This window comes from Danio rerio, chromosome 6, assembly GCF_052040795.2.
Source record: "Danio rerio strain M-AB ecotype USA chromosome 6, GRCz13ab, whole genome shotgun sequence".
Taxonomy (NCBI): domain Eukaryota; kingdom Metazoa; phylum Chordata; class Actinopteri; order Cypriniformes; family Danionidae; genus Danio; species Danio rerio.
In genome coordinates, this window is record NC_141026.1 from 3,662,812 (window position 1) to 3,675,000 (window position 12,189).

Sequence of the window (12,189 nt, forward strand, 5' to 3'; positions counted from 1 at the left end):
TGCGGTACAGGTGAATCGGGTAGGCTAAATTGTCCGTAGTGTATGAGTGTGTGTGTGAATGTGTGTGTGGATGTTTCCCAGAGATGGGTCACTGCGTAAAAAAAACTTGCTGGATAAGTTGGCGGTTCATTCCGCTGTGGTGACCCCGGATTAATAAAGGGACAAGAAAATGAATGAATGAATGAACATTACAAGATGAAAGTAAATATGACTAATATATACAATAAACAGCAAGTAACATAAATAAACTGTGGGATTGGAGTAAAATGTTTTTTTATTATTCAATAAAACAAATTATTGAAATAATTTATCAGAATACACTATTTCATTTGTTTTATTTTGAATTAATAATTAAATAAAAACTAATCCTAACATAAATCTACATTTAATACATGTCACTTGTGATTTCATTGTAATTATTTGTGAAATTTACAAGCAATTTATTTGAGTAATAATCTATAGTAACTAATTAGCATCAAATACTTGGTTAATTACACTCAAAACAATTTTTACTTATTTAAAATAAGCTGAATCAACACAATTCTTGAAATTTTGAACTTAATTTTTTATGTTCACTCCACATAAATGTGTTAAAAGTGTAAGTTAACGGCGACACGGTGGCGCAGTAGGTAGTGCTGTCGCCTCACACCAAGATTGTCGCTGGTTCGAGCCTCGGCTGGGTCAGTTGACGTTTCTGTGAGGAGTTTGCATGTTCTCCCTGTGTTCGCATGGGTTTCCTCCGGATGCTCCGGTTTCCCCCACAGTCCAAACACATGCTATACAGGTGAATTGGGTAGGCTTAGTTGTCTGCAGTGTATGAGTGTGTATGGATGTTTCCCAGAGATGGGTTGCAGCTGGAAGGGCATTCGCTGTGTAAAACATATGCTGGATAAGTTGGCGGTTCATTCCACTGTGGCAAACCTCAAATTGATGAATGAATGAATGAATGAATTTGACATTTATTAATCAGTTCATGTATGGCTGAATATTCATGAATGAATGAATGAATGAATTTGACATTTAATAATCAGTTTATAAATGACTGAATAATCATGAATAAATAATCATGAATGAATGAATGAATGAATGAATTTTACATTTAATAATCAGTTTATTAATGACTGAATAATAATGAATAAATAATCATGAATGAATGAATAAATGAATGAATGAATTAATTAATGAATTAATGAATGAATGAATGAATGAATGAATGAATGAATGAATGAATGAATACATTTGACATTTAATAATCCGCTCATGTATGACTAATGAATAATCATGAATAAATAATCGTGAATGAATGAATGAATTAGTTAATTAATTGATTATTTAACATTTAATAATCAGTTTATGCATGACTGAATAATCGTTAATAAATAATCATGAATGAATGAAACAATTTGACATTTAATAATCAGTTCATAAATGAATAATTAATCATGAATGAATGAATAAATTAAACATTTATACTATATAGTTTTATGTTTTAGTGTGAGCAATAGGCATTTAAATACAAAGGTTTAGTAAAGAACCGGTCTAGTCAAGCTGTGATCTCTGCACTCCACCAGCATCCAAACACATTGCTTTATTTTATTATTATTAATTCATCCTAAAACAGAATAACATTAACAGTGGATTTAGTCTGAAGGTGCTTCATCAGCAGGAGTATTGGGCGTACTATCACATTCTCTGTTCAGGTGGTGTTTTTGCAGACATGTGGAGAGACTGGAGGTAAGCCGTGCATCCATAATTAATGAGAGTAAATGGCCGGGCTGCTGTGTCTGGATCGATGTGGAGATGCTTGATGTTTAGGGACAGAGCGCAGGAGTCGGGCTTCCTCAGTGCTTTCGGTTTATTTCACTTGGTGCAGGATTTCAGATCTGTGAGGGAGGTGGAGCGATTATCGGCATTGTGCCTTGTAACAGGAAAGTTATGCCATTCTCGGCCTTCTGTTTCTTGTGTTTTATGGTTATTTTGCCTTCCCGTCAGACGCTGTCAGAAAGAGGAATCGCGGCTCTTAAATTAGCTGCTAATATTAAATGGCGTCTCCGACTGATCCTGGCTGATGTGCTGTATAAACACAGCAGTGGCAGTGCAGCTGATCATCTGCTTTCAGAGCTGTTGATACTCATTAATCCGCTGATCTGTCAACGGCCAGATTAACGCCGGCCGAGGGATTTGGGTGGCACGTTTGTGGTCCACTGCGCACTGCTGTCACTTCTTGGCCTGTTCATAGTTCGTCCGCTGTACATAATTAACATGCATTGCTTTGCAGGGTGATTTTTCAATTAGGACAATTTGTGTTATTTGCGGTGTTGAGAAATGAAACACATGTTGACAGATCCTAAATATGAAACATCCCATCATGCTGGATTGCTGTGGAGTGAGTCGTTGAATCATTCATTGAGAAACAAAGCAAGTGACTGTGGTCATGAATGGATTACTGAGTGTGTTTACATGGACACCAATAAATGAATGAATGAATGAATGAATGAATGAGTTTGACATTTAATAATCAGTTAATAAATTAATTAATAATCATGAATGATTGAATTAGACATTTGATTATCAGTTAATGAATGAATGATTGAATAAATGAATGAATGAATGAATGAATGAATCATTTTGCTTGAACGAATAAATGAATGATTTTTTATTATTAAATAATCAGTTCATGCATGACTGAATAATCGTGAGTAAATGATTTTAATGAATGAATGAATTTGACATTTAATAATTAGTTCATGAATGAATAATCATGAATAAATTAATGAATTATACATTTACTAATCAGTTCATGAATTAATGAATAATGGTGAATGAATGAATTTGACATTCAGTAATTGGTTCATGCATGATTGAATAATCATGAATAAATAATGATGAATGGATGAATGAATTAATGAATTCAACATTTAATAATTAGTTCATAAATGAAATAAAAATCATAAATAAATAATCATAAATGAATGAATGAATTAATGAATTTGACATTTGATTATCAGTTAATTAGTGAATGAATGAATAATCTTGAATGAATGAATGAATTTGACATTTGATCATCAGTTAATAAATGAATAAATAAATAATCTTGAATGAATAAATAAATTAATGTTTTTTTGTTAATAAATAATCAGTTTATGCATGACTGAATAATCGTGAGTAAATGATTATAAATGAAGGAATGAATTTGAAAAGTAATAATCAGTTCATGAATGAATAAATAATGGTGTATGAATGAGTGAATTTGACATTTAGTAATTGATTCATGCATGACTGAATAATCATGGATAAATATTGATGAATGGATGAATGATTAAATGAATTTGACATTTATTAATTAGTTCATAAATTAATAAATAATCAGGAATGAATGAATGAATGAATGAATTTGACATTTATTAATCAGTTTAGGCATGACTGAATAATTGTGAATGAATAATCATGAATGAATGAATGAATTAGACATTTGATGATTAGTTCATGCAAGACTGAATAATCATGAATAAATAATGATGAATGGATGAGTGAATGAATGAATTAGACATTTAACAATCAGTTCATGAATGAATGATTAATCATGAATAAAAAAATTGTGAATGAATGAATATGACATTTAATAATAAGTACATGAATGAATGAATAATCATGAATAAATGAATTTGACATTAAATGATAAGTTAATGAATGACTCAATAATCATGAATAAATAATCATGAATTAGTGAAGGAATGAACAAAGTTAACATTTAATAATTGGTTTATGACTGAAAAAGTATGAATAAATAATCATGAATGAAAGAATAAATTTGACATTTAATAATCAGTTCATAAATGAATGAATAATCATGATAAATTAATTATTGACTGAATAAATAAATGAATGAATGAATGAATTTGACATTTAATAATCAGTTTATGCATGACTGAATAATCATGAATAAATAATCATGAATGAGTGAATGAATAAATTAATTTGACATTTAAAAATTAGTTCATTAATAAATAAATAATCATAAATAAATAATCATTAATGAATGAATGAATAAATGAATGAAGGAATTAACAAATTTGACATTTAATAATCAGTTCATGACTGGATAATCATGAATAAATAATCATGAATGAATGAATGAATGAATGAATGAATGAATGAATGAATGAATGAATGAATGAATGAATTTAATAATCAATTCTACCTTTGAGGCTTTGCCAGATTTAGCTTCTGTGGATTGTTCTGTCCTCAACATACAGCACATACAGTACCAATGGCACATGACGACTTCCAACAGAAAGCCTCTTTTTTACACCTGAGTTCTGAGGTATACTGGCATCAGTCTGTCCTGAAACACCTGAGGTCAAACTTGATCTCATGACTGATTCATCTGATGTCCGCCCTGCCTGATGATCTCTGACCCTGGATGTGTCACACAAGACCAGCATCACAGTCACATGGGCTCTCTGTGGCCTCCTGTAATATTCAGCATGTTGACTTTCATGTGTTCTTGAGGCAGCGCAAAGCAATCTGCTGCCCACAGTTTCTGTCCTCGCACTGTCTCATCAAAACAAAGGACACACAGGAGCTTTCTGCCCCCGTCATCTGAACATCACAGGTGTACTGCAGACACTGTAAAAAATACATGTAATTAACAGTTTCTGTATTTTGTGACTCGCAAGTGTTTTCTGTTTATTTACAGTTGTGAATTGCATTATGGGATGTTGAGCTCTGCTCAGTTCACTTTTGATGTTGAAAATTCAATTCTACAGTTTAATAAAGGGACTTTTATTGACATTAAAAAAAATACTACTATGGTTGTCTTCGCAGCTTTGATGCACTTGCATTTGTTTTTGCTCGCCTAGAAATCCTCATTCTAATCCACCGCTGGTCTTCTTGGAGTTTGTGCATTGCTTATGTTCTCCAGTTTACATTTTTATGATTAAGTCATGAGATGGTAATGAAGTATTTAAACAGCAGCAGACTGAAGCTCCTGTCATGAATAGAAACGTTTTGCATCATGCATTAGCTTTTTTATCATGCATGAACTCATGTACTCATTAAAATCGAATTATTGGTGTCCATGTAAACATAGTCATTGTCTTAACTGATGCTCAACACTCACAAATCTGTTAAAAATCTCTAAAAAAAAAAAAGTACTCTAGGGTGTCTTGAACCTTTAACAAGTGTATATTAGTTTTAATTAGTTTTAGATCCGGGCGAGGCAGTGGCGCAGTAGGTAGTGCTTTCGCCTCACAGCAAGAAGGTCGCTGGGTTGCTGGTTCGAACCTCGGCTCAGTTGGCGTTTCTGTGTGGAGTTTGCATGTTCTCCCTGCGTTCGCGTGGGTTTCGTCCGGGTGCTCCGGTTTCCCCCACAGTCCAAAGACATGCGGTGCAGGTGATTTGGGTAGGCTAAATTGTCCGTAGTGTATGAGTGTGTGTGTGGATGTTTCCCAGAGATGGGTTGTGGCTGGAAGGGCATCCGCTGCGTAAAAACTTGCTGGATAAGTTGGCGGTTCATTCTGCTGTGGCGACCCCGGATTAATAAAGAGACTAAGCCGACAAGATAATAAATGAATGGATGAATAGTTTTAGATCTCCTCCACATGAACAAACTATTTCTCGAAATGTTTTTGTTTTACAGAGATTTGTTTTGTTTTTTTAATCGATGACGGGGGAAAACTCTACATGTGGACTTGTCCTTACAAAGCAATAGAAGTAGAATGTTCTCATTTAGTAGATGTGTGTATGAGTCTGTAATTTAAAGGGCCATGAAACCCCCTCGTTTCAGCAGGGTGTTTTCACATCTCTACTTTGGAAAAAGTCAGAAAAGTGGGCGTGTCCAGCTCTGTTTAGGGGGGAGTGTCGGAGGAACTAAAGTGGGATGGTGTGGGAGTGTCTATTTGGGCACGCGCGAGTTTCAGTCAAAATACACACACATGAGAAAGTGATGGTGTTTAACCTACATGGACATCTGTAGTCGAATTATTTGCCAAATTATTAAATGGTGGACTTTAACAGCAGTTAGCAGCTCTTTCATTCAGGGAATTCATTCATGCCCCTCGCGACAAACGTGATATTTGATTCGAGAAGCTGCTCTAAGCGTGTATTTTTCATGCAATGTTTGATACCGCACGGCGAATGAGAGAAAAAAAAAACTCTGCATTTCCCGGAAACTTAGATGCACACGGCAGGTAGCTTCAGAAAGTGTTATTCCGCTCACAAAATGCGGTGCTATGTTTGCACTCAGTGCAATAGTTAACTTAATTCGATACGAACAAACTGAATAAACAAAGAGCACTGGTCGCTCACTTACCAAATCTGTAGAGACAGGACAATCACCAGCAACTAGAGCCGCGTCTTTATGAAGAGGAGACTAACGTTACAAGCGAATCCGGATTTCAGCGTTTGCAGATGAGAACAGCTCTCAGGTAACGTTAAACAATGTTCCTCCTTAGACGTGTAAGTTATTGTTGTCGAGCGTCGCGTACACCGTTAATCCACAAGTGATCCAGCTGCGCTCTCACTGAGAGAAAATGAAAACGAAACTTAACTGCAGCAAACTATAAAAGCAACACTTCACGCTTGTTTTGCCAACACAACGTGGCGTCTCTGGGGCGTAAACACGGTGACACTAATGAATATTAATGAAGTTGCACAATAGAGCGCGCTGATTGGTTTGAACCAAGCCTTACTCATGCATTAATGCAGCACACTGTAAGACGTAATAAGACTCACTCTGGCACAGGCGTCCAGTCTGCACGCTGGAATACACGCTAGTATGTCATGACCGTGACGCAGCTTCAAAAATTCGTTTCAAACCGGAAGTACGAATTTGCTTGAAATAACGCAAAAACAACCAATTTACACTTTTTAGTGAAATATAGGTGTCCTAATAGTGTTTTTAGCAGTGTGGGACACATATACGACTGTCAACAGCTCAAAAAATGTGTTTTGGTGTTTCGGGACCCTTTAAGTACAACACCATAAACCAGGGGTCCGTTCTTCGTACCTCGCTTAAATGATCTAAGATTATTTGGCAGATCCCGGATCTTTTAATCTTGATAACTGATCTCTCGCTAATTTGGTTCTTCAAACGAGTTCAGGAATCAGATTAAAATGTCTGGATGAACTGATCTGAGATCGCTGCGTGTGTTGTGAAGGACAGATCTATCGATCCTCGAAATCATGATCAGCAATGCAGCGATTGGCTGACGGCACAGCAGCGTAATGACATCATCTGATTAATATTCAATTATCCATGTGAGCAAAATTACATCAAATTAGCAGTAAACGGCTTGTTAAATATGACACGCAATAACCTTCCACATTTGTTGGGAGCTGCAGGCTTGATTACACTTTCATGTGTCAAGAGTATTCATCATGTATTTCAATGCAAATCAATGTATTTAGTTCCACATTTAGAGAAGATTTTCTTTATTATAGTAGCCATTTTTTAATCGGTGTAAAGAATAACTGGTTGTTTACAAAAGCGTTTTCATATTGGTAAAGGCGTCTGTAACTTTTGTGAAGCATCAAAGCACTGGCATATTAACTGTCAAAACATGTTCATGACTACTGAAATGTATTATTGCTTTACAAAAGTGACATATTGTGCATTTCTATTATACACAATTTGTACTAAAGCAATCAAAAAAGTTCATATCAATAAGTTTTCTCTTTGCACCACCAGGTGACAGTCTTTGTACTTTCATTTCGAGGGTGCAGATTGCATACGTTTTATTAATATGTATAACTTTATTTATTTTATTAATAACTATAACTTTATATATTTAGTTAAAAAATATGTACCATTTTACCAAGTGTATATAACTACTACTGTAAGAAAATATCAGAATTGGGTACATACTTTCTGTAGTATCTTTGCCTGAACTGAGCCGATCTAATCCTGTTTATATGAATTGAACCTGCTCCCGATCAGGTTTGAGCTAGCAGAACTGTTGCTATGACAACAACTCTCGGATCAGCTTTGAAGAACGAAACCATCCTGGATCGTGTCAAATCGTCAATATCCAAATCCAGCTAACTGAGTAATCCACGTACGAAGAACGGACCCCAGAACACACACACTGCATCAATCCTGCTGACATCAGTGCTCTGAGGAAAACATTCAAGAAAATGACAAGGTCTCCTGGACAGAAAGCGACAGCGAGAAAAGATGAAGACCTGATCTCCAGCGAGGGCCGCAGTTTGCATTATGCATCTATAGCCAGAGACAGAGGTAAACAAAGCAGGCAGAGCACGCTTTGATATATCTGTTGTTCCCCCTGGACGCCGGCAATCTTTAATTACGACGCCGTCAGCTTTCTGTTCAGCTTTTACAAGGGGACAGCGGTGGACGAGGAGCTCAATTTGTTTGGGTTTCCACCGCTCGTATTCTGTCAGAGCATTTAATTATGCTTTTGATACATCCTCGGAGATGAAGCTCTCGTGGCTTATAAACAGTTTATTCTTATCTGGAGTACAGCCGAGCTGAGAGCTTAGGCAATCGGGGAAATAGAAATCCCTCACATGGGCTGTATTTATTGTTTGGCACCACGAGGGACGTGATCCAGCGCGCATGGAGGAACATTACTTGTACCGTTCTAGAGGTCTCGCTTAAGGCAAGGTGTAGATACTGCTGAAAGATCTGCTTCTGTACTAACGCTATTTTAGAGACACCTTTATTGCTCAGTGTTTGCTCCTTCCTGGTTTTGGAGAATATATATATACCGGCCACTTTATTAGGTACACCTTACTAGTACCGGGTTGGACTCCCTTTTGCCTTCAGAACTGCCTTCATCCTTCATGGCATAGATTCAACAAGGTGCTGGAAATATTCCTCAGAGATTTTGCTCCATATTGAGCTGATAGCATCACACAGTTGCTGCAGATTTGTCGGCTGCACATCCATGATGTCAAGCTCCCGTTCCACCTCATCACAAAGGTGCTCTATTGGGTTGAGATCTGATGACTGTACAGTGAACTCATTGTCATATTTAAGGAATCAATCTGTGATGATTCACATTTTATGATATGGTGCGTTATCCTGCTGGAAGTAGCCATCAGAAAACGGGTTTATTGTGGTCATAAAGGGTTTAAGGGATGCTCGGTTCAAACTGCAGCAGATGGTCTTGACCATGTCTATATGACACGTGTGTTAACGAGCAGTTGGACAGGTGTACCTAATAAAGTGGCCGTAATACAAGTGATTAAAAACAGATTAAAATGTGCTAAAACAGGTTTTAAAGGAATGAAAAAGCGTTACGAAAATAAAATTATAGGTTTTTTTTATTACTTTCTGTTTTTTATTTATTTCATTTTAGACAAGGCAAGTTTATATGGCAAATTTCAAACACAATGGTAATTCGAAGTGCTTTACTTAAGCAAAAATAAGAAATAAAAACAAAAAGTGATTAAAAACAGATATAGATGTGTTAAAATGGTTTTTAAAGGAATGAAAAAGAAAAGAAAGAGATTTTAGTTTCAGTAAAAAATTATTGTACATATTTAGTTTTTGTATTTGTATGTATTTTTATAATTAAGGACCAAAAACTAAATGCTTGTAAGAAAATAATATCAAAAATATTCAAAGTGCTTTACATATACAATAATTAAAGAAACATAAAACCCAAGAAATAAAAACAACAAATACTAAATGTGATCAAAACAGATTAAACTTATGTTAAAACAGGTTTTAAAGGAATGAAAAAGCATTGCGAAAATAATGTAATAGGTTTTTTTTTTAGTCACTCTCTTTTTATTTTAATATATTTTAGGCAAGGCAAGTTTATTTGTATAGCACATTTCATACACAATGGTAAATAAAAGTGCTTTATTTAAACAAGAATAAAAGAAACATTAGATGCAAACATTAAAAAGAAAAACAAAACGATACATAAAAGTGAGTAAAACAGATAAAGATGCGTTAAAATGGGTTTTAAAGGAATGAAAAAGAAAAGAAAGACATTTTAGTTTTAGTAAAAATTATTGAACCGTATTTAGTTTTTGTATTTTTATGTATTTTTATAATTAAGTACCAATAAACTAAATGTTTGGAAGAAAATAATATCAAAAATATTCAAAATGCTTTACTTAAACAAGAATAAAATTAAAATAAAACACAAGAAATAAAAACAACAAATAATAAAAGTGATTAAAAACAGATTAAACGTGTTAATACAGGTTTTAAAGGAATGAAAAAGAAAAGAGATTTTAGTACTTTGTTAAATATTTAGTTTTTGTATTTATAAATATTCAGTTTTTATGTTAATTACTGATAAACTAAATGTTTGTAAGAGCATATTTTAAAAAAATAAAGTTTTTTGACATGATTTGATTACTACATTTCATGTAACGTACTATAGCATATTTTAGCATCTGTCTACTGTAGAAATTGCTTTTACAATTATTAAATAGTTTGAGAAACAGATCTTTTTTACAGTTGTTCACTCACAACTCACAAATTTAATTTGCATACTTGATTTGCATTTGTTAGTCTGATTTCAAATTAAAATCTAAATTTGTTTGAAAGAAAAAAAATAATAAAGGCTTGGAATTATTTGAGAGGGAGTAAATTATGACAGCATGTGCATTTTGCATTCTACTACTGGAGTTGTACTTTAAATAAAAGTTATAAAACTTTAAAGATTTTACTACAAAAATTAAATTAAAATAAATGAAATTGTCTCATATTTGGCAATATTATTATATATATTGTTTTTATTGCAGATTTGTTTTATTTTGTGTAATTCTCTGGCAAAATAATAATAATAAGAAGAATATTTTAGGAATATAGTATTTACATTTGTAATTAAATCTTAATGTCTGTTTGTTTTCCTCTTTCAGGTATGCCCAGTTTCGTTAAGACTCCTGAAGATCAGACAGGGATTTCAGGAGGGGTGGCATCATTCGTGTGCCAGGCGGTCGGAGAACCCAAACCTCGCATTACCTGGATGAAGAAGGGCAAGAAAGTCAGCTCTCAGCGCTTCGAGGTGGGTTTACATTCATTTGTATATTGATATAAGCACCTTAGTTAGCGCGGTTCGTTTGGCATATGTGAACAGGGCAATCGCACTCTGTTCCGTGCCAAAGTAATCGCTCTGAGATCGCTTGAGTGAGGTGGTCTCGGCTCGATTGAAACGAACCCTGGAGCAGTTCGATTGCAGTGAGAAAGCGATCCGATCCGAGCGCGGTTATATCACAGTGTTTTATGGATATGTAATAGGCTTACGGCTATATAAAGAGAGAATTATGAGTAGGGCGGGAAGTTTCGCGAGTCTCCGATTGCCTTCAAACGAGTGATGATCTCCCGGTAATCTTGCGTCTCCCTCCCAGTCCTCAAATAGGCATCGTCGCGCACCCTTCTCACCCCTCCCCACGGCGTCTCTTCTCAGACACGTCGCGTGCACACCCTGTCAATCACCACCAAGCCACCACCTCTCCTGACAGTTTAGCGGGACTCTGCAAAATAAACCCTGACACTCTGACCAATGTGAGGAGAGTTTACTCGCTTGTGACTTGTTTTAGCTCTTTTGGTCCGTTTAGAAACTTTGCAGTGTGAAAGCGAACCGCTCCAAGAGCGAAGAGCAACAATGTAACAATTGTAATCTCTGTTTCGGTTTAATCGATTCACCGGTGTGAAAGCACCCTAAATTGAAGGGAAAATTGCGAGTTTCTGAATATATTGAGAGCTGTTACTCAGGCTTTTCATTTGACAGATCTAAATCTAGGATAGAGATAAAGCAGCATACAGTATCACAGTCCTATAATGACTACATTAATGTCACAGAACTCTCACGGAGAAATGTACAGACCCACTTTATTTCAGTTTAAATATTATGGATTTATGTTGAACCTCATTCTTATGCGAATTACGCAGTTACATAAAGTACCGAATATGAGTTTCCTCATGAAAACGTCTGTGTGTCTGACAGAAATAGCATCAAAGTACATCCTATATGTTTAAGCACATCCTATATTAACTGCTTGTATAGTTGCCGGTTCATTCCGCAGTGGCAACCCCTGTTAAATAACGGACTAAGCTGAAGGAAAATTAATAAATGAATACATTTCAAGTAGATTGTACACAAAATAGTTTAGTTGTCCTGGAAAAACCCTCAAGAGTTGTGTTGTTCCAGTTCATTTTAAATCAATAATTTAAACAAACAGCAAACGTCAAGTACAAAAGTA

The 12,189-nt window shown here is 35.1% G+C and overlaps 1 protein-coding gene across 26 annotated transcripts in view; it reads left to right on the plus strand.

Moving 5' to 3' along the window:
- The window catches only part of ptprfa (protein tyrosine phosphatase receptor type Fa), a 566,130-nt gene that overhangs the window by 316,795 nt on the left and 237,146 nt on the right, over positions 1-12,189 (plus strand). For all 26 annotated transcript variants that reach the window (XM_087254905.1, XM_087254894.1, XM_087254901.1 and 23 more), the window contains one exon: positions 10,846-10,991. In XM_087254905.1, the coding sequence (XP_087111031.1) occupies positions 10,846-10,991 (146 nt within the window). The remainder of the gene's footprint in view (positions 1-10,845; positions 10,992-12,189) is intronic.